This window comes from Saccopteryx bilineata, chromosome 2 (assembly GCF_036850765.1).
Source record: "Saccopteryx bilineata isolate mSacBil1 chromosome 2, mSacBil1_pri_phased_curated, whole genome shotgun sequence".
NCBI classification, from domain to species: Eukaryota; Metazoa; Chordata; class Mammalia; order Chiroptera; family Emballonuridae; genus Saccopteryx; species Saccopteryx bilineata.
The window spans coordinates 14,907,156-14,931,320 of NC_089491.1; the positions used below are offsets into that span (position 1 = coordinate 14,907,156).

The window sequence follows — 24,165 nt, forward strand, 5'->3', positions numbered from 1 at the left end:
ATAGAACAGACCATAATTTGTGGGGCAGAGAATGTGAAGTCAGGAAACCAAAGAATCTCTTTAGACCAATGGGAGATAAGTTTCAGGGGAAAAGATGAGCCTGAAAGCAGGAAAATTTTTGAAAGGTGTAGGAGGAAAGACATTCTAAAGAGATGTTTGTGGAGGAAATAACAATACCAAAAGATATTTTTTAAGAAACTTTGACAGAAGTCGGCGATATATCGGATTTGAGAGTGATGGTAAGAGCATGAGTAGAGAGGACTTGAAAATGACAACAGAGGTTTAAGTTTCACTGATTGGAAAGAGGTGACATTAATGTAATGGACATCTAAGAAAAGAAAATAAATTAATAAAAAGAGATGAGATAGTAAATAAACTATTTTTCTTCAGATTTTTAGTCCTTTCAGGTTGACAATCTAGAATTTTTCATATGGATTTAATCCAAAAAGCGATATAGGTCCCCATTATAGTCATTTTACATACCTGTGAATTCCAGTTATGTAAGTACCAGATATATATATATATATATGTGTGTGTGTGTATGTGTGTATAAATATATATATAATATATATATATAATATTTATATATATATAAATATATATATATATAGTGTGTGTGTGTGTGTGTGTGTGTGTATATTTGTAATTTCAGGAGGTATTTTTCTGAAGTGAGAAGCAGGGAGGTAGAGACAGACTTCTGCACATGCCCGACTGGGATCCACCCGGCATGCCCACCAGGGGGCAATGCTCAGCCCCTCTGGGGTGTTACTTTGCTGCATTCAGAGCCATTCTAGTGCCTGAGGCGGAGGCCATGGAGCCATCCTCAACACCCAGGTGAACTTTGCTCCAATGGAGCCTCGACTGTGGGAGGAGCAGAGAGAGAGAGAAAGAAAGGAGAGGGGAAAGGGTGGAGAAGCAGATGGGTGCTTCTCCTGTGTGCCCTGGTCAGGAATCGAACCCAGGACTTCCACAGGCTGGGCCGATGCTCTACCACTGAGCCAGCTGGCCAGGGCCAGTACTAGATATATTTTAATATAGCCTGTACCTAACATAGATTCCAGCATCTAAATGGATATTAGTTGACACATCCATTAAGGTCCTGGTCTTCATATTCATCCAGAAGCTAGGTTGGGTGTAGGCTAGGTAGCTTTTCTTTTCCCCTTTGCGTTAGGCAGTGTGGATGCTGATGGAACTGTGGAATGATTCAGAATGAGATGCAGCAGTATTAGTTCCATTTCCTGTGCTTAACAAACATTTCTATGCACTAGGACTTATATTCTCCATGGTTCCTTTTATCATTTATTTTAAGCCTGATCTGTGGTAGCGCAGTGGATAAAGCATCGACCTGGAAATGCTGAGGTCCCCGGTTTGAAACCCTGGGCTTGCCTGGTCAAGGCACATATGGAAGTTGATGCTTCCAGCTCCTCCCCCCTTCTCTCTCTCTCCTCTCTCTCCCTCTCTGTCTCTCTCTCTCCCTCTCTGTCCTCTCTAAAAAATGAATAAAATAAAATTTAAAAAAAATAATAAAAAAAAAATTTCATGAGTGCAAAGGATTAAATTTTCATAAATTATTAGTGTTAATATTATGTTAATTGAATTTATATGGTCATGAAGCTGTTCCAGTTTTATTTTATTCAAAATAAAAATCACTCAATACTTCTAGAATCTATATAGTTGAAATAATTTCTACATTAAGATCATCGTATGATGGCACATTAGGCAACAAAATTTTCAAACTAATTTACTTTTGTTTATTGTCTTTGCTTTTATTGCAGTTCTGGGAAATGTCAGTGTAAAGTGGGTGTCATCGGCTCTACATGTGATCGATGCCAAGATGGATATTATGACTTTAGTGAGAGTGGCTGCTTGCTCTGCCAATGCAATAATCGGTCTGCCAGTTGTGATGCCCTCACAGGTACACGCCTTCCTTACTTTTTTTATGTAATTAGTCCATTGTTCTTTTTTACTTTAAGATCTTTCATATATAGGTTGATTCTAAGTAGTTTACAAGGGTCTTTCTGCTCCAAGTGGGATGTAATAGGTGATAGCAAGCCAAAGTGCTGCAGCAACAATTTGAAAAAAATACATACATTTCAAAAATCACATTGGTTGGAGAGCTGTGAAATCAAGAAAGATGTTATGAACTAAAATTCTAGAAAGGGTAGAACCTTCCTAAATGAGACGATGATCACAGCCACTTTCAGGGGACATTTGCTGATTCTGGGCACAGGCTAAGGAGCAGGGCTGGCCCAAACAAAGGAATTCTTGAGGAAAGATAAAAGAAGAGCTTTGGCAGTCATTTGGGGCTTGTATGATGGACTGGAGAGTGGAGGAGCCCCAAGCACAGGCCAGTTTTCTCTTGGAACCGTAGCTGACTGTATAGGAAATGGAAAGCTGGCTCAAGAGGAAGGAAGAAATCTCTCAGCCTGACCTGTGGTGGCACAGTGGATAGAGTGTTGACACAGGGTGCTGAGGTTGCCAGTCCAAAACACCTGACGTTGCCAGCTTGAGTACGGGCTCAGTGGCCTGAGTGTGGGATTGTCCACCTGATCCCAAGGTTGCTGGCTTGAGCCCAGAGGTCACTGGCTCAGCTTGATCCTGAGGTCTGATCATCAGTCAAGGCAAGTACAAGAAGCAATCAATGCACAACTAAAGTAAAGCAACTATGAGCTGATGCTTCACTCTCTTTCTCTCTCTTCAAAAAAAAAAAAAAAAAGAAAGAAAGAAAAGATAAAACTCCCTCAGTTTTTTACTACTTAGGAGACAAAAATTTCTTTAGCGAGGGCCTGCTACAACATACAGCCATCTTTCACTCAGATTTTGAAGGTGAATGGAGTGGTACATAGGCTGAAATCCCCAAAGGGAAGTACTGATTCTTTTGCAATCTTTCGATACTGAAGAGACTCAGGCCTGTTAGTTCTCAGTCAAAAGCTTTGCAGGCGCCCTGGCCGGTTGGCTCAGTGGTAGAGCGTCGGCCTGGCGTGCAGAAGTCCCGGGTTCGATTCCCGGCCAGGGCACACAGGAGAAGCGCCCATCTGCTTCTCCACCCCTCCCCCTCTCCTTCCTCTCTGTCTCTCTTCCCCTCCCACAGCCGAGGCTCCATTAAAGCAAAGATGGCCCGGGCGCTGGGGATGGCTCCTTGGCCACTGCCCCAGGTGCTAGAGTGGCTCTGGTCCCTACAGAGCAACGCCCCGAAGGGGCAGAGCATCGCCCCCTGGTGGGCAGAGTGTCGCCCCTGGTGGGCATGCCGGGTGGATCCCGGTCGGGCGCATGCGGGAGTCGTCTGACTGTCTCTCCCCGTTTCCAGCTTCAAAAAAATACAAAAAAAAAAAAAAAAAGCTTTGCAGGCCATGACTAAGAATTGTGATGAACCCTTGGTGAACTGACTCATTGAAATTGCAGTTCATCCTCAACACATCTCAATTTCTGATTGAATTGAGGTGATCCTCCTATTGTATTTGCCTAACACAGGAAAGGGAAGTCAGCTGTAGTTCTTTCATAAACCGTATCCGGAATACAATAAAAAATACTAGCCAATGCTGAGGTAGGAAAATATGACCAATGATAGAGGAAAACAATGAAAGCAGACCCACAGGTGATTGAGATACTGGAATTAGCATACCATGACTTTAAAATAACTAAAATTAATATTTTAAGCTATATTTGTACCCACTAACCTTATCTCTACTGTGTACAATCTGCTGTTAAACCCATGAAATGAATTACAAATGGCATATGTTGTATTTTTTGAATGTTGTTTTATTGAATAAATTCTAAAAAAGAAAATAAAATTAATATTTTAAGAAAATGGAGGAAAAACCAAACAAAATAGATGAAATGAGGCAAAATTTCAAGAGAATTGGAATCTATAAAACATGAAAAGGACAATCTAGAGTAAAAAGACACAACATATAAAATTAATAACTAATTGCATGGGTTTAGCAGCAGATTGTGCATGGTGGAGACAAAGTTAGTGGACTGAAATACAGCTCAATTAAAGATATCCAAACTAAAAAATAGAGGGGGAAATTCAATGGAAAGAACAGAGCGGGAAAAACATGTGGGGTGGCACAGCCAAAAGGCTAACATTAATGTAATTAGAGGCTCAGAAAGGAAAGAGAGAGAGATTGGAGCGGAAGAAATATCTGAAGACATAATGGCCAAGAATTTTCCAAATTAATGAAATACATCAACCCACAGATTCAAAAATCTTCATAAACCCTAGGCAGTATAAAACCAAGAAAACCACAGTTAGGCAAACTTAGTCAAACTATTAAAAAAACTAAAAGACAATTAACTTTTCTGATCTTTAGTTGTCCTAAATGTATAAATTAGAGATACTTCCATGGAAATACCCCCCCCCCCCAAAAAAAATCTATTTTGAAAGCTTCTTCTTCATTCTAATCCTTTATTCTATGGGGGAAACACAAATTCGTTTAGAAGAAATTGTATTTTTTTTTTTCCTATTATGTGGTCTGGTCCCTGCCTACTTGCCAGTTCTATCTTGTGCTATTCTTTTTCTTTACTGTCTATGATCCAATCATACTGGCTTCTATTCCTAAAACAAACTATGTTCTGCATCCCAAGGTTCTTATTCATGATCTTTCCTTTGCCTAGAATGGCCTTTCTAGTACACCTCTATCCCTAACTCTGGATCCTTTACCTTTAATAAATCTTATGCTTCCCTCAGGCCTTCATTAAAAAGTAGTTCCTGATGCTTCAGGATAAATGACAATTTCCAATTATACACTTGTAATTTTTTCATAGCACTAGTCACAGTTTGTAATTATATATTTATTTGTGATTATGAGTCACATGTGGCTTATTTACTACAATATAAGTTCATCAGTTTGGTTCACCATTGTACACACTCTTTAGCATGGAACTTGGCATATAGTAAGTATTCACTAAATTTTTGTTGATTAAATGAAGAAGTGAATGGCAGTACATACAGAGGAAATAACATACTGGGTAACTTCAGAAATGCTTCATCATACTGAGTTGATTTAAATTGCTCCCTAGCCTGACCAGGTGGTGGCGCAGTGGATAGAGCGTTGGACCAGATGCAGAAGGACCCAGGTTCGAGACCCCAAGGTCGCCAGCTTGAGCACGGGCTCATCTGGCTTGATGAGCAAGGGGTCACTCAATCTGCTGAAAGCCCACAGTCAAGGCACATATGAGAAAGCAATCAATGAACAACTAAGGTGTCGCAATGAAAAACTGATGATTGATGCTTCTCATCTCTCTCTGTTCCTGTCTGTCCCTATCTATCCTTCTCTCTGACTCTCTCTCTGTCTCTGTAAAAAAAAAAAAAAATAAAATAAATAAATAAATTGCTCCCTAAATCTTTTTTGGTACCAGGAAGCAGTTTACATTGCTGGTTGTCACTTTTCATTTTCTGTGCAGCAATGAGCTAGCTCTCTTTAATGTTAAGTAAATTCCAACCTGTCCTTGCTTTGAAGATAACTTAAGGCAAAAGAAATCCTTTTTATGGTTATGATTTCTAAAAGCAGCTAGTAATAAAAGAAATAAATAGTTTCTCTGTTCTGAAATATAATAAAAGTGGAATACAACATTAAGGACTGCCAATACTTGATTTAAAACTGTAATCTTAATATAAAATCAGTCTTATTTTAGGTAAAAAAAAATTTTTTAAATTAAAAAAATACATAAAATTAGTCTTGTCTCAAATGAGATTTTTTTTCAACAGTACTGTGATATTGTTGCCCTCTGCTGGTGGCCACCTACAATGTTTTCTTAGTCCCTATTTATTTGTTTTTATTTTTTATTGATTTTTTGAGAGAGAGGAAGAGAGAGAGAGAGAGAGAGAACCAGACAGAAACACTGATTTGTTGTTTCACTTATTTATGCAGTCATTGCATAAATGACTTGTATGTGCCCTGCTTGGTGATTGAATCTGCAACCCTGCCTAGTATTGGGATGATGCTCTAACCAACTGAGCTTCTTAGGCAGTGCCTCATAGTCCTTCCTTTCCCCCTCTAGTCTTTTCCTATACTTTGTATTTTAGATTGAAGTAGTTTTTTAAGTTTTTATTTAATAACTGAATTTTGGAGAGAGAAAATAGGAGGGAGGGAGGGAGCAAGAGAGAAACATTGATCTGTTTTCCATGTCTTGGGATGATGCTCTCTGAGCTACCTGGCCAGAGTCAGACTGAGGTAGAATTTTAAGGTAACCTTTTTGTGATTAGATATAATGGGAGAACATTCCAGAAAGCAATTTGATAATGTGTATAGGAAGTCTTAAAAGTACTTCCCTGATTCAGTAATTCTGTTCTAGGAATCTATTCTGAGGAAATAATTCTTAATTCATAAAAAGCTTTATGTTCAGGCCCTGGCTGGTTGGCTCAGTGGTAGAGCATCGACCTGGCGTGCAGGGTCCCGGGTTCTATTCCCGGCCAGGGCACACAGGAGAAGCGCCCATCTGCTTCTCCACCCCTCCCCCTCTCCTTCCTCTCTGTCTCTCTCTTCCCCTCCCGCAGCCAAGGCTCCATTGGAGCAAAGTTGGCCAGGGGCGTTGAGGATGGCTCTATGGCCTCTGCCTCAGGCGCTGGAATGGTTACAACAGAGCAATGCCCCAGACGGGCAGAGCGTCGCTGCCTGGTGGGCGTGCCGGGTGGATCCCTGCGGGGCGCATGCGAGAGTCTGTCTGACTGCCTCCCCATTTCCAACTTCAGAAAAATAAAAAATAAAATAAAATAAAAGCTTTATGTTCAAAGATGCTCATCAAAATGATGAGCATTATAATTCTAAAAAATTAGACCACCCTGTTTATAACGGGAAGGAAGCAAATTATGCTATCTAGGCAATACATGGTTTAGAGCACAGAAAGTGAAAATCTTTACCTATAGAAGTTACTTATGCTGTTTTTTAATTAATAAATTTAGTATAATAACAGTAACTGCCTATTGGGTTGTCGTGAAGATTCAGTGCAATGTGTTTATAAAGTCCTTAATACAGCGCAACTATACTGCTTACAAAAATAAGGGGATATTTCAAAATGAATATGAAGTGATACAAAAAAGAAGCATTTGATTTTTTTATTAAACAAGACATCAGAAAAGCAAACAAGTCAAAGAAAGTTGTTTGGTTATGCTAATGTGATACAAAACCAACTTTTATTTCATTGGTGAAAATGCACTACACAAAAGGCTGAAAGTACTGCCATATCTGCATGTTCCCTGATCCCCTAATTTTTGTGAACAGTGTATTATTATGCTGTCATTAAAGTGTTTTAGAGAATGCTACATGAGAGAGTGAAAGAAGCAAGGTATAAAATGCCATGTGGGTTACATTTAGACTATTTAAAAAGCAAAACCCAAACCTCAATATATGGAAGATTTCAAGGAAAAGTATTCAAAATCTTAATGACAAATTTCTTAGGATAATTATTTTTTCTTTCCACTTACCTGTATTTTTCATGATTTTCTTTATTGAACACATATTTCACTTAGAATGGAGGTGGGTGGACAGCTTTTTTTTTAAACTAGAACTTTATGTTCGTATAGTGTACTTCCTTTTAAGAATTCAGTTCCTTTATGTATTCATCATAGTGGTGTTCCATGGAGAGTAAGTTGACTGTCATGGCTTGACTGAGTTGACCACACCTTTACTCCTCAATGACTTCTAAACTTTAGGTTATCACACTTTCCTGGGTTTTTTCCCCTCCTCAGTCCGTCAGCGTCAGCTCGGCTACATCTTTCTCCATTCTATTATAGGCACTGAAGTGCCTCAAAGCTCGGTCCTTGACCTGCTTATCTTCTGCATTTATATGCTCTCTAAATGATCATATTCAGTCTCCTGGGTTTAATTTAAATGCCATCTATACATGTGCTGATTGCCAGATTTAAATTTCTTCCTTTGTCTTCACAAAAACCTAACAGTGCATTAGACATCTTCATTTGACTGCTTTCTTTGGCATCATAATCCTAACACAGCCAGAACAACTTTTCACCCTATAAGCCAAGCTTGCTTTACTCCTAGTGTTCTTACTATTTGATTCCTTTCTTTTCCTACTGCAAATACCCAGTCCATCAGCAACTTCTATCTGCTGGACATTCAATAAACACCTTGAATCTGACCACTGTTCGTGATTTTCATTGCTATCATCCTACCTAAGCCACTTTCTCTCTCTGATCTACTTTGACACACTCTCATCTGATCTGCTTCCTCATTTGTCCTCTGATCCCCTGACTCCGTCTACCACAGTCCAGTCTCCATGTAACAACCAAAGTGATCCTTTTAAAATGTAAAATCAGATCATGTAATTCCCATGTGTATGGCCAGTAGTCGCTGCCGTTGTGGCCATGTACATGCAGGTTCTCATTAGATTCGGGCAGACGGTAAAGAAAGAGTGGAGCCCAAAAATGGTGGGCCATTTCTTTATTCAAGTCTCGCACCAGCCAGTAAGCAAACACACAGGGAAAAACATTTCCCTTTCACTCAGGGCTCCCAAAGCTACTGATACATTTCTGGTTCCACAACCAGCAGAATCTTCTCTGGTTTCTCCTAGAATCAAAGACCCTACCAGTCTCAGCAGAGCTTGCAAAAGCCCCTTACCTTTGGTTCACCATCTGCACACCTTCATTCTCTGTTCTCATTCTGCAAACATGGTTTCTCTCTCTTTCTCCTCCTCTTTTTTAAAAACTTTCTGGCACGAAACCTCTCCTCCAGCAAACATTAGTAAGACAATAGCCCTTCCCAAGCAAGAAGGTAATTTGCAGTTTCACAGATCATATACCTGGTGCTGCCCAGTGCCATTTTTTAACACTAAAGGTGAGCAAACTCAGAAAATACAAATTTTACAAATTAATTGCCCAACACCATGTTTAAATGCTTCAGTGACTTCCCATCCCTCTTAGAATAAAACTTAAACTTCTATCTATAGCCATTTGACTTGACACTTTTTGGCTCCTGCTTTTCTCCTTGACATTATCATCTGTTATGTTTTCCCTCATTCACATAGGCTTGGCCTTCTTTCTGTTTGATGGGTTAAAGTTTGCTTTCTGTCCTGTTGGCAGGATCATGCATTTTCACTACAACACAGTGCTGTATTTCTGACAGGTTTATATATAAACTATGAAATGGCAAAAAAAAGTAAGGAAAAGTCTTTTTACAGTTGGTGATTTATGTTTTCAAAGCTTTGTTACTGGATTTAGTTAGAAGGAAACCCCACATTCTTTTGACCCGTTATTTTCTTGGTTACCACTATCAGATTTTTAAAAACATTTTCCCATTGATTTGAGAGAGAGAGAGAGAGAGAGAGAGAGGGTGGAAGGGAGATGGGGAGGTGGGGAAGAGAGAGAGAGAAGGAAGGAAAGAAGGAAGAAAGGGAGGGAGGGCCCTGGCCGGTTGGCTCAGCGGTAGAGCGTCGGCCTGGCGTGCAGGGGACCTGGGTTCGATTCCCAGCCAGGGCACATAGGAGGAGCGCCATTTGCTTCTCCACCCCCCCCTTCCTCTCTGTCTCTCTCTTCCCCTCCTGCAGCCAAGGCTCCATTGGAGCAAAGATGGCCCGGGCGCTGGGGATGGCTCCTTGGCCTCTGCCCCAGGTGCTAGAGTGGCTCTGGTCGCAGCAGAGCAACGCCCCGGAGGGGCAGAGCGTCGCCCCTGGTGGGCATGCCGGGTGGATCCCGGTCGGGCGCATGCGGGAGTCTGTCTGACTGTCTCTCCCTGTTTCCAGCTTCAGAAAAATACAAAAAAAAAAAAAAAAAAAAAAAAAAAAAAAGAAAGGGAGGGAGGAAGGGAAAAAAGGAGGGAGGGAGGGGGAGAGAGAGAGAGAGAGAGAGAGAGAGAGAAGTATCAACTCATTGTTCCACTTAGTTGTTGTATTTAGTTGTACACTCATTGGTTGCTTCTCCTACTGCCTTGACCAGGATTGAACCTGTGACCTCAGCATGCTGGGATGAGGCTCTAGCTACTGAGCAACCCAGCCATGGCCCCACTACTAGATTTTTTGATACTAGGCCAGTGAACATGAGATCAGCTTCAGGAAACAATCATTGCTTCCTTTTGATCTATTCCCTCAGCTATATTTCAACAAAGAGAAGGTGAATTTTAGGACAGTCTTGTTATTTATGGGAGGTTCCAGGCAAAACATAATGAACAAAGTTCTTTAACTAATTTTTATATATCATTTATCATAAAAGAAATATCCTTTTTTAAAATTTATTCATTTTAGGGGGGGGGAGAGAGAGAGAGAGAGAGAAAGAAGGAGCAGGAAGCATCAACTCCCATATGTGCAATTGACCAGGCAAGCCCAAGGTTTCGAACTGGCAACCTTAGCGTTCCAGGTCGATGCTTTATCCACTGAGCCACCACAGGTCAGGCATAAAAGAAATATCCTAAAATATTTTATTTCAAAGGAAAGTTAGATCTGATCTAGTTTAGCTGTCTCTGTTTACAGATGAGGAAATTGAATCATAAAGAGAAAATACTATATCCTGTGGAATAGTCTTTTACTCTTTGAAATATTTACATTACATTAAATTATTAGCCAAAGAATTATTATCCGATTTAACAGCTCAGAAAAGTAAAATACAGAGAAGATATTTGCTGAAGGTCACATATCTGGTAAAAGGTTCAGCTGCGCCTGACCAGGTGGTGGCGCAGTGGATAGAGCATCGGACTGGGATGCGGAAGACCCAGGTTCGAGACCCCGAGGTCGCCAGCTTGAGCGTGGGCTCATCTGGTTTGAGCAAAAATTCACCAGCTTGGACCCAAGGTCGCTGGCTCAAGCAAGGGGTTGCTCAGTCTGCTGAAGGCCCATGGTCAAGGCACATATGAGAAAGCAATCAATGAACAACTAAGGTGTTGCAATGCGCAACGAAAAACTAATGGTTGATGCTTCTCATCTCTCCATTCCTATCTGTCCCTGTCTATCTCTCACTGTGACTCTCTGTCTTTGTAAAAATAAATAAATAAAAATTAAAAAAAAGGTTCAACTGGAAATGGAACTCAGATCTGACAATAAATACTATACTATTTTTCTTTTGCTGTGTTGCCTCCCAGAGAGGAACTGTAAGCTGTTACAAAAGCAAATTTACATGATTAATTCCTGCTGTATATGGATTTTAAAGGTTGTGATCTTTCTTTATTTTTATTATAAAAATCAATCTTCAAATTTCTACATGAGCCTGACCTGTGGTGGCGCAGTGGATAAAGCGTCGACCTGGAAATGCTGAGGTCGCTGGTTTGAAACCCTGGGCTTGCCTGGTCAAGGCACATATGGGAGTTGATGCTTCCAGCTCCTCCCCCCTTCTCTCTCTCTCTCTCTCTCTCCTCTCTCTCTCTCTCCCTTTCTCTCTCCTCTCTAAAATGAATAAAAAAAAAATTTAAAAAAAAATTTCTACATGAAATGTTTGAGAATTACTGGAATTCTTGAAGTATTTTACAATATGCATTTCATATATTTTACACTGTATTAGTTTTTTTAATCAAAAAAATCGAGATAATAAAAGTAAAACTGATACTTGTTTACCAGAGACAATTTGAAAATTAGATGGGAAAAGAACACTGAAGGGACTGTTGACCCTCATAACTATTGTTAGCATTATGGTATATTTATGTCCCGTCTGTCTTTGATTTATTAGTTTTCTTTCTCTATAGCTGTGTTCCAGGTGCATGCTATTTTTAAAGCAGTGGAGAGTGATGAATTTTTAAGAACCGATGAGTTTTATTGTTATATTTGTTTTCATCTTGGCTTTTGTGATAACATATTTACCATGTAGGGTTATTATTTTTTAAATTGAATTCTTATTTTAGGGTATGTCTTAAAACAAAAAGAAATAAAAAATCCTTCTGGAAAAAAATTAAATATTCTAACAAATAGTTTAAAAGAGTGAAATAATATTGTGACAGGAACAAAGACAAAGGCTTGGGGGGTCGTATCTAGAATAATAAAAAGTCCCCAGATAATAAGCATGTAGGCCCAGTAGCATTGTAGGAGCAAACTTTTAAAAGTATATGTTTTTACCATTTTTTTAATAAGAGTACCAACATGACCTTTTCTTGCTACATGGCAAATTGCATGTTATGTGAATGCATCTTGCCCCAAATGTCCATATTCTGTAACAGAACTGTTAACTTCTTTGAGTTTTTTTAATACTGAAGTTTAATACTTAATCAGAACTGTTTTCCTTAAAAATTATTTCCATTTGACTTTTTTTTTTTTTTTTTACACAGAGACAGAGAGTCAGAGAGAGGGATAGACTGGGACAGACAGTGTCCAGACATGAACGGAGGGATGAGAAGCATCAGTCGTTAGTTTTTCGTTGCATGTTGCGACACCTTAGTTGTTCATTGATTGTTTTTCCATATGTGCCTTGACCACGGGCCTTCAGCAGACCGAGCAACCCCCTGTTTGAGCCAGCAACCTTGGGTCCAAGCTAGCGAGTCTTTGGGTCAAACCAGATGAGCCGCACTCAAGCTGGCGACCTCGGGGTCTCGAACCTGGGTCTTCAGCATCCCAGTCTGACGCTCTATCCACTGCGCCACCACCTGGTCAGGCCCAGTTGACATTTTTAATAGGAGCAGAGCAAGCAGACAAATTTTATATATATTGCAGGTTTTGACTTTTCCAACCTGCAGAACACTTTGACATTTAAGATTATTTTCTTTTTTAGAGCCAAAATGTGTAGTGTTCTAGTATGTCTTTTTCAGCAATTTTTATTGTCACAAAGCTACATATCTAAAGAGGGATCAGAATACAGGAAGATCTGGAAAGAAATCTATACCTTAAGTATTTATCATTGTATGAGGACATTCTACTTTGTTACATATGTGAAAAATATTAACATTATAAAGCCTTAAAAATTATATGATTAAAAGTGATGATATGTACATGCAAATTTGATTTAATTCAAATTTAAATGTTCAGATAATAGTCTTTTTTTTTTTTTTGTATTTTTCTGAAGCTGGAAACAGGGAGAGACAGTCAGACAGACTCCCGCATGCGCCCGACCGGGATCCACCCGGCACGCCCACCAGGGGCGATGCTCTGCCCACCAGGGGGTGATGCTCTGCCCCTCCGGGGGAGGGGGGGTCGCTCTGTTGCGACCAAAGCCACTCTAGTGCCTGGGGCGGAGGCCAAGGAGCCATCCCCAGCGCCTGGGCCATCTTTGCTCCAATGGAGCCTCGGCTGCGGGAGGGGAAGAGAGAGACAGAGAGGAAGGAGAGGGGAAGGGGTGGAGAAGCAGATGGGTGCTTCTCCTGTGTGCCCTGGCCGGGAATCGAACCCGGGACTCCTGCACGCCAGGCCGACGCTCTACCACTGAGCCAACCGGCCAGGGCCGGCAGAGGATTTCAATAGACATTTTTCCAAAGAAGACTTACAGATGTTCAACAGGCACATGAAAAAGATGCTCAATATCAGAAAAATTAAAGTCAAAACCACAATGAGATATTATTTCATACCTGTCAGAATGACTATTATCAAAAAGACAAAAAATAACAAATGCTGTCAAGGGTGTGGAATAAAGGAAACACTTGTACACTGTTGGTGAGGTTGTAAAATGGAGGTTCTTCAAACACTTAAAAATAGACCTGTCATATGATCCAGCAGTTTCACTTCTGTATCCTGAAGAATACAAAAACACTAATTTAAAAAGATATGCTATGTTCACTTTAGCATTATTTACAATAGTCAAATATGGAAGGGACCTCAATATTTTATTAGATATTGACAATGGAAGGAACCTAAGTGTCCATTGATAGATAAATGGTAGAAAGAAGATGTGGTGTATATGTACAATGGAATATTACTTAGCCATAAAAGGAATGAAATCTTGTCATTTGCACAACATGGATGGACCTACAGGGCATTATGCTAAAATAAAATAAGTCAGATAGAGAAGGACAAATACCATATGATTTCATTTATCTGTGGAATCCATATGATTTCACTTATCTGTGGAATCTAAAAAACAAAACACATGAACAAACAAAACCAACAGCTTAATAACAGGAAAGAAACTGGTGGTTACTAGAAAGGTGGGGCTTAGGGAGCAGGTGAAATAGGTGAAGATTACTAGGTACAGACTTCCAGTTATAAAATAAGTAAGTCTTGGTGATATAATGTACAGTATAAGGAATATAGTTAATAATACTGTAATAACTTTGTATAGTGATAGATGGTCACTAGCTGTATGGGGATCATAAATATCAAATAACTATGATGTATACCTGAAATTAATAGGATATTGTATGTGAATTATATGTCAATAAAAAAAGATTTGTGATTTGATATGTATGTTAATAATATTTTTCTTTTGGTTTTTATAATCTTGCTCTAGTTGTTAGACCATTATATTTCACAACCTGATTCTCTCTCCTCTTTTTTGTAAATATTTTACTAGTATGGAACATAAATCAAATGAAATTGTTTAGGAATAGTTTTATGTTGAACTGTATTTAGCTTATCATGTAAAATGTCATTATATTCCTAGATTTCTATGTAGAATTTGCTCACTTATTTCTGTAATAATAGTTCTGAGTGTTTCTTTGTATCTCTGTGGCCCCCTAAAGAAGGGATGTAAATTACATTGCACTTTTTCATTTCCTATTTCAGACATTATGCTGCTTCGGTGCCTATAGAATAGCCTTATTAATAACCAAAAGAGTGTTATTCCAAAATACATAACTGCTTGCTTCCTTTCTTTTTATTTTTTAATTGTATTCATTTTTATTTTGAATTTTTAAATATAAAAATGAGGAATAATATAACAAATACTTATGAATCCACTCCTATAATTAACAAATATTAACATTTTCATATTTTGCATAATAGTTATACACATATATCATATATACAGTGTGTCCATAAAGTCATGGTGTACTTCTTGACCGGTCACAGGAAAGCAACACAAGACGATAGAAATGTGAAACCTGCACCAAATAAAAGGAAAACTCTCCCAGTTTCATACCTATTCAGTGCAGTTCGATGTGGGCTCACGCACAGGTTTTCTAGGGCTCCTTAGATAGCTATCCGGTATAGCCTCTACAGACTTGTCACTGACTGATGGCCTACCAGAATGGGGTTTCTCCACCAAACTGCAGGTTTTTTCAACTGCTTATCCCACCGAGTAGTGTTATTCCTATGTGGTGGTGCTTTGTTATAAACGTGCCGATATTCACATTGCACTTTGGTCACGGATTCCAATTTAGCGAGCCACAGGACACACTGAACTTTCCTCTGTGCCGTCCACATCTCAACTGGCACAGCTGTGGGCTGCTCCGCCGTATACAGTGTTACGTCATCATCTGCGCATGCGTACATGCTGCCACATCATCCTACAGAAACTGGGAGGGTTTTCCTTTTATTTGGTGCAGATTTCACATTTCTATCATCTTTTGTTGCCTGACCAGGCGGTGGCGCAGTGGATAGAGTGTTGGACTGGGATGCGGAAGGACCCAGGTTCGAGACCCCGAGGTCGCCAGCTTGAGCGCGGGCTCATCTGGTTTGAGCAAAAACTCACCAGCTTGAACCCAAAGTTGCTGGCTCCGGCAATGGGTTCCTCGGTCTGCTGCAGGCCCAAAGTCAAGGCACATATGAGAAAGCAATCAATGAACAACTAAGGTGTTGCAACGTGCAATGAAAAAACTAATGATTGATGCTTCTCATCTCTCTCCATTCCTGTCTGTCTGTCCCTGTCTATTCCTCTCTCTGACTCTCTGTCACTGTTAAAAAAAAAAAAATGGCTCTTCATCTTTTGTTGCTTTCCTGTGACCGGTCAAAAGTGCACCATGACTTTACAACACACTGTAGTGTATATAGTTAGATATTGAAATAGAGAATTTCAGATAAAGTTGGAGTTCTGTTTTTTTCCCTGGTCTCATTTTTCTCCTCCCTCCACAGAGACAAGCAGAGCATAAAATTCTCCTGTACCCTTTAAGTCTACATTTAATTTTGACTACATATGTATGTATCCATCTGCTTAGTGTATTCTGTTTCTATTTGCTTAGTATTGTTTAATGTGGGTCTTAAAATTTTATAAAGTACTCTTCTTCTGTATCATTCTGCAATTTTCTTTTTTCAACCAACATTGTTCTTAATATTTGTGCATGTTTGTAACATACAGGGCTAGCTCACTTATCACTATGCCAATGATTAAAATAGTACAGTTTATCTATTTTCTTTTAAGGATTTTGATTGTTTTTATGTTTTCTTTGCAAGTACTTGGCCTGCTTTCAGTCTGTAGTTAGTTAATCAACAAGGGCTTATTGCAGCTCTAGTCACCTTTCTGTAAAGGGTTTCTAGTCTAGTAGGAGACACCAAACTTACAGACCTGACCAGTGGAGAAAGAAGATGTGGTGGAAACTGAACTCTGTTCAGTCTCTATTGGATAACTTTTCTGGTTGACTCTTAATTAAAGTCTTTTGGTTGCAGGTATGATTTATATAAATAAAGTTACTGTGTTTTCAGAATAAATCTTTAACTTCTTAAAATAATGTGCTTCTTTTAGGTGCTTGTTTAAACTGCCAGGGAAATAGCAAAGGGGATCACTGTGAAGAATGTGAAGAAGGGTTTTATCAGAGTCCTGATGCCACTAAAGAATGTCTTCGCTGCCCTTGTTCAGCAGTGACATCTACAGGCAGTTGTATCATAAGTAAGACCTTTCTCTAAATCTTTATTTTTAGAGGAAAAATGAGTGAAAGTTATCAATAGGTATAAACTGTGTTGATAAATAAAGTTATGGGTGCTGTGGGTGAAAGGGAATTATACAAATAGCAAAGGCTTTCCTTTGGAATTTGCTGTCAAATCCAAATAAATACGTAAAATGAGACTTGAGAGAGGGATGAGGAAACTTTTGTTAAAACCATATTTTGTTTCATCTGTCATGACTAAAGAGGAAGGTATGAAAAAAATTGAGTGCATATCCATTGTAATTATTCAGGATTTTTTAGGTAAACATATTTCTTTTGTTTTCTACCTGAATAGGTTCTCTGATGGCCCCACCATTATCACAATAAATTGGACAATTAATAAATAAGGTGTTGATTTTTAGTTTGATTCCAAGTATCTCAAGTTTGAGAGGAGATAGTAGGAAGGGCTTATAACCCTTTTGAGAACTAGTAATTGCTTTGCATTTCCAATTTTCGCTTGAGACTGAACTAAATTATTTTGGTGTTTCTCTGTTTTAGAATTGGGTGAATTGGAACCTAAATGTGTCCAGTGTAAAGATGGTTACACAGGCCAGAACTGCAATAAATGTGAAAATGGCTATTACAATTATGACAGCATCTGTGTGAAGTGCCAATGTCATGGCCACGTGGACCCAATTAAAACTCCAAAGATTTGCAAGCCCGAGAGTGGTGAATGCATCAACTGCCTCCATAACACCACTGGGTTTTGGTGTGAGAACTGCCTAGAAGGTTATGTTCGAGACTTAGAAGAAAATTGCATCAAGAAAGGTAAACTTCACCTAAGGTTGTAAATTTAATATCTAAGCCTAGCATTGAAAATTTCAGGCAGCTACCTTTAACTTTGTAAAACCTTCCAATCCCAGAAGAGGAGTTTTCTGGAAATAGATTTTGATAGATATTTGCCTTAAGAGATTTCCTTCCATTCCTGCTGCTCTCCTGACACTCCAAAGTCAGCTCCAGAAATTTGAGGACCAGATCAAGTCATTGCAGTGGTTTTACATTTTCTCTTCATCTACTTTTATCTTTTATGTTAATAATTTATAAGTCCTATCATTTTTTTTTAATCCTTTGCTTCCTGTATTCTCATCACCTCCAGTGATCACCTAAAGTCTTTTTAAATAGGGACCTATAATCTGGTTAGAAGTTACAGCTGAGAAACAAGACTTCATTCTGTCATCTGCCCTAACTTTGAGCTAAGTTTTCCCAGGTGTGATGGAGGAAAGAGAATATTTCTTTTGATTTTTAAAACAAAAGGTTATTCATATAGCAAAATGTTTGTTACAGGGAGGTTTAGTAAGGGTTTAGATACAAATTAATGATTAGAAATTCAGGATGAGTTAACAATATTCAGGCTTTATTAGGACCATGTTCTTCTACACACCACCCTTTGATATTCTGACAGATGCTAAATACTGGGCTGATGTATACTTGGCCTGTGACAGAGGTTGTCCTTCATTTTCTCAATATCCTTATTCTGTTGTAAATAAGGCTAAAAGACTCAGGTTGAATCTTATCGTTAGACTGGAGATCCTGTCCCTCAGTTCTCTTTCCCATTCGGAGGCATACCTTGTCTATACTTAGCTATCAGGACTTGATGATTTTTCTTACTAGTTATTAAATAATGTAAAACATGCCTCTTTTTAGGATAAATTGATGTGACTGATTGTGGTGATGAATTATAATGATAAAAGTAATCATTCTGTTGAATGACTATGTGCCAAGCACTTAAAACATTAAATATAACAATGTTATAAGTAACTTATCTCATTTAATCCTTCCCAAGAATTTTGCAGATATTATTATTCCTATTTATAGAGGAGGAACCTCAGTTTTAAAAAGATTAACTGACTTATCTATAACCACACATTCTACTTAATTCCAGAGCCTTTGGTATTTTCACTGCATTAGAAGCAGAAAGTATAGTACATTAATTGTAAAATAGCTATAATATACACAAAGGAAAAATTACTACACGTGACATTAAAGGAAGTCTCATTTCTCTTGACTGACATCAACTTTGGACATTTAAATTGTGTTATTCATATATAACTAGAAATAAAATTTTTTCTATTTTGTTTTTGCCTCCTTTGAAGAGAAGTTTGCCCTTAGGAAATGGCATCAGACATGCTGAACTTATTTTAGTTCAAGTGATTGTCATCTATCCCTGTCACTTTTAACCAAGTGATTTAGAACTCGGTAATGACATATTTACTGCCTTTGTAGGAATCTGTATAATCTATCCAAGAATACAGAAGGATGGAAAATTCTAACATTCAGTTTTTCCAAAGACTTTAATATAGATATTATACATTTTTAATAATAGCCATGGATATAATAAGCTTTCTAGGCCCCGATTCTTTTCACTATATTTCTCTAAAAATTATTTTTAACTTGCATGACCTTAAAACAGAATACCATGTCAACATGCCATATCAACTTCCACTCCCATATATTTTTTTGTTTCTTAAAACTAGATAATTTTGTCTTTTACATTTCATTCTCTGTTTTTATTTTCAGAAGTTATTGTTCCAACACCTGAAGGTTCTACCATTTTGGTTTCCAATGCCTCTTTGACCACATCAGTGCCCACCCCTGTTATAAATAGTACATTTACCCCCACAACCCTGCAAACTATCTTTTCTGTAAGCTCTGCTGAAAACAGCACATCAGCTCTAGCTGATGTATCATGGACCCAGTTTAATATCATCATTTTGACTGTTATCATCACTGTGGTGGTGCTGCTGCTGGGATTTGTGGGGGCTGTGTACATGTACCGGGAGTACCAAAACCGGAAACTCAATGCCCCCTTTTGGACCATTGAGCTGAAAGAAGATAATATCAGTTTCAGCAGCTACCATGACAGCATTCCCAATGCAGACGTGTCAGGATTGTTGGAAGATGATGGCAATGAAGTGGCTCCCAATGGGCAACTGACCCTAACGACACCCATACATAACTACAAAGCCTAAGGAGCTAGAGCTGTTCTCCCGGATTCTTAGACCACAGTGCTTACTAAGGCAGCATCAGCCCCTGGACCACACAGAGTCTGGGTGGAGTTTGCTGAGAAAGCAAAGGCATATAGTACATCGAAGTTTTCAGCTACAAATTCATAAAGCACTTAGCCTATTACTTTTAGTTTTCCCATGAAGATCTGAAGCAGTCTCTGTCAATAAGGACTTGAAGTAAAGTATATTTTTGTACCAAATGACATGGGAGTATAGAAAGGCTGAACCCCATAACGCAGTCCTAACCCACTTTGACCTCCAAATAGACTCCTGGGGAGTGTTCACTCAACCAGCGGAAACGGGATGCTGGATGTGGAGGAGGAGAGGACTGCCGGAAGACTTCATCTCCATTCCTGAATTGCTTTTTTTAAAAAGGAGGGTGAGGGACGATATTCATTTTACTGTGCTAAAAGACATCGAGGAAAAGCTGATGTCTGGGCTGTATCACAGTAAACAGTCTTGACTATATCTAGAATAGGAGCAGAAAAGTCCCAAGGTCTTTAGAAGGGCTTGATTTTTCCTTCCAGAATTCCTGCTTAATGATAGGGTTAAAGCACAGGATAAGCTTCTAATGGTACAGAGAAGAAGGCAACACCTGGGAGCAGGAAGCTGATAGTCCTCCATAGGGTCTCAGTGTAAATGATAAATTGTCTAAAAATAAGGAATATTCCTGCCTCTAGAGAAATAAGGTGTATATAGTTAATGTAGCATATCTGGTCAACATTGTATTTGTATCTATTTGTAAAAAAACCATGTCATATTTTATCATCTAGAATGTATTTGTACAGCAGTTAATGGCACTGTAAAAAGAAAATATGAGGATGGTTAAAATAATGTAAAATAGATGGCAATATTGCTAGAGCTGGGACTCTGGTGAACATCAGTCCTTTCTAGTTCCTCTTTGGACATTGTTGAAATTTATAAGAGATTGAATGTTTTTCATCTTTCTTTTCCTTTCTCACTCCAAACATAGAGTTATGTGTTCTTTGACTCATTATAGATTCAAGCAATAGATTTTTAAGCCAGTGATCGTTAAGCTGGGACACAGGTTGTACTCTCCAAGCTACTCGCCTAATTAGACATTAGCCACTGTCTATATTTTATATAAATTAATGTAGAACATATTCTCATGAAAAATGTTTTTTTTTTAATGTAAAAGATAGTCTTCCAAAGGAATTAGAAATATTTTAGTTCCAAAAGAAAAGCCATCATATTACTTGGCTTCCCATTTTCATGCCTGTGAAATGCTTATCTTTCTTCTGCCCCCTCAAAAACAAAACAAAACAAAACAAAACAATACAAAAAAACCCTGCATTTGAACATAGCCTGTCACTCATATGCCATGAGGTATGTACCTCTCTCTGCAGTGCTACAGCTCTCCTGTCTTTTTGTCCAGTTAAGGGCAGCACTGGAGCTGAGTGCTTATGGTTAGTTCTCATTCATAGATGCAGTTTTCTACTAGAGGTCATCCACTGTTGTTCTTTTCCATTATGATATTGACAGACTGGATTAAACAAGTCAGGAACTGCAGCCAGAAGACAACTATAGATATCTATTATGAAGAATAGCAAACTGTTAAGCAGTTAAAAAAAAGAGTAAAAACTTATTAGACCTAGGAAATCTCAGTTGACAACCTTGCCAAGTTCCCCAGAGAAAAACCTGGGATCTGGCCATCCCTCTGTAGAAGACCACCACTAAGTTGTTCTCAGGGTTTGGAGATGATGCTCTGGATGGTGTACAGGCAGGTAATCTACTTCTGGTAACCCTGAGATGCTTCAGGTATTTTTATCATTGCTCATGCGAGTAGAGATCACATTATGTTACATTATATTAAAATAAGTTAATATTGCTGCAGCCTTTTTGCAGGTTGCAAAGCATCTTTACATATGAGTTTCTTTTGTTCCTCATCGTAGCCCCTGAGGAAGTAACTGCTGTCCCCATTTCATAGGTAAAGTTAAATGTCTTGTTTGAGGCTATACAATATGTCATTATTAGGCTTGGATTAGGACTCCTAACTTTGAAGCACATATTCTTTCAACTATATGCTAATACAGAGATTGCCTAACCACAGACACTAGAAGGCTGGGAAGAAGGGTCCTGTCTTTGAACATTTCTAATTTTTTAAGTACGAGGTACCATCCAGGGTCATAAGGTGATGAAGGACTTTCTGGAAAGAACATAGGAAGATTACTATCTGAGGCCAGTATTGCTGATGAGACAATAAAAATACCAGTTTGTGCTTCATTAAAGTGGACAAAGCCTTCCAAGCAGAGAGACAAAACCTGCTTTCTCTAGCACCTGCCATATATGTGTGTATAGGCTGTGCACTGCATAATTTTAAGAAATTGTGCAAAGTGGTATACTTGCCTTTCTCCAGATTACCACCCCCTTAAAGCCAGGGATTAAAGATAGTGAGAAGTAAACATTTGATAAACAGAAGTTAACCCAATAGAGAAAAGACTGTTTATTGGGGTCTAAGAGTTACAGCCAAATAGTCCAAATTCTGGCCATTTAGAGATTCCTTAAAACAGACCTCAGAAGGTATTGCAAAAATTGAATCACAAAGAATGTTTACATTTAAATATTTATGAACAGTCCTAGATCATGTATTTAAATTTTTCCTAATGAAAAAAAATTAAGGACTTAAAATTTTTTTAAATAATATTTCATGTCCCTTGCTTTTTATTGGTGGAAATAATTCTGCTCTAAAATTTAAGTCAATCATGAAGTGATCTAGCACCAAAACCAGACTAGAAGACTAGTGTGGAATGCATTATACAATATTCACTTCTCTAAAGGCATGATTCCCATGTACTAGGGCATTCAGCACAAGGGTCCCATCAGTCCTTTGGGAAGACTAATATGGGAAGAATTTTGCCTAAGATTAGAATGTGTTTATTTTCAAATAAAACTAGTGTGAATCTTATTGATAAATGACAGATACTACTAGCAAGTGATACTTTTATCTTCATTAATTCATCTTAGCGAGCTTTTAAGCATTTCTGACAGTTAGATACCCTAGGCTAGGTAGTCTTGTTAAGTATGTCTGTCCTTCCTTATTTTTTGCTCCCTCCCTCTACCCTGTAGATCCCAGAGTTCTTTTATTAATAGAATTTCTCCACTTATAGAGAAAAATGATAATAAAAACTAAATCTTATTTATATCTAAGGTCCTATGGACTTAAAGTGTTACTCTTAGGGATACCTGAATTGTAAGAGAGGAGTAGAGCAGACATGGGGTGGGAGGGGAGAAACTTTGGGGGGGAGAGAATTTTTAGAAGTGTCAAATTATATGGCTACTTTCTAGCCCAATATTCCCAGGAAAATTGACCGTTAAAGCAACACTCATTGACAACCCCCACCCCCAAGTTCATTTTGGTTAGCTGAGTGCCTTCAGGATATTTAGCCCTTGTACTGTTTTGGAAGCAGAAAGCTAAACAACACTACTTCCTCCTGACAGCCTCAATTGGGATTAGGTTATTAGATTATTTACCTTAATCGTATATATTTTTTGTAGGATACATGGTGAACATGCCACTTGTAGTGAACATTCCCTGGTTCATACATTTTGAAGTATATGGATAGGAGCTGAATTTATACATCTCAATGAAAGCTCTCTGACAAAAGTTCAGAGTAGAAAGCAACCCAATATAACCTGTTGGAGTAAGGGAAAGCATTGCTGGCTTCATCTACGAAGAACATTTGGTTTGTTATGATCTTGATAGTAAGGAGTTTGGGAGCTATAATGAGTTTGGTATGAACAAGGGAGTAATAATGGAAGGTTAATACAAGTTTTCTTTTTAACCCTGAGTGAGTGACTGTACCAAGGTTGGAAAAGCAGGAAGAACATGCTGATTCATCAGAGGAAGTCAAATAATATCAAATGGACTAAAGATTATGGATCATTAAAATGTCAGCGGCTGAATGATGCTTTTTCAAGGGCAGTTGGGAATCTGTCATACACACAGTAACTGCGACAGCAGCCCTAGAATGTGAGCCCAGGGCTTCAGATTTAAGTTAATGCAAAAGCTAAATGATTTAAAGTTAAATTTTAATGCTAGGCATAAGCACTCTGTAATACATTACATTTCAGCCCAAGCAATTAGGGAATGTTTCTGAAACATTAAACTTGTATTTATGTCACTAAAATTCTAACACAAATTTTAAAAACATGTTCTCATACATATGCTGTACTAGGCTTCATGATGCATTTCTAAATTTGTGTATGATTTGAATATATAAAAGAATTTATACAAGAGTGTTATTTAAAATTATTAAAAATAAATGTATATAATTTGTATCTATTGTAGATTTGTTGTTTTACTTTTTTACATAGTCAGAGTGGAAGTCTTTTGATATATGTCACTGATTATTTATTTTCAAACCACGTCGTGAAAATCTTGAAACCTTCATTTGTTGACTGTGCTTTTTGTTTTAAGAATTTCCTTTAAAGAACGTTTCCCACTTGGGGAAAAAAATGCCACATGAAGAAGATTCCCCTTCTTA

The 24,165-nt window shown here is 38.4% G+C and overlaps 1 protein-coding gene across 1 annotated transcript in view; it reads left to right on the plus strand.

Moving 5' to 3' along the window:
• Nucleotides 1-23,964, plus strand: part of MEGF9 (multiple EGF like domains 9) — a 106,036-nt gene extending 82,072 nt beyond the window's left edge. Inside the window, exons 3-6 of the mRNA XM_066256375.1 lie at nt 1,776-1,915; nt 16,475-16,618; nt 17,154-17,423; nt 19,173-23,964. Coding sequence (XP_066112472.1) covers nt 1,776-1,915; nt 16,475-16,618; nt 17,154-17,423; nt 19,173-19,624 — 1,006 coding nt within the window. The 3' untranslated portion in view covers nt 19,625-23,964. The remainder of the gene's footprint in view (nt 1-1,775; nt 1,916-16,474; nt 16,619-17,153; nt 17,424-19,172) is intronic.
• Nucleotides 23,965-24,165: the final 201 nt, after the last annotated feature.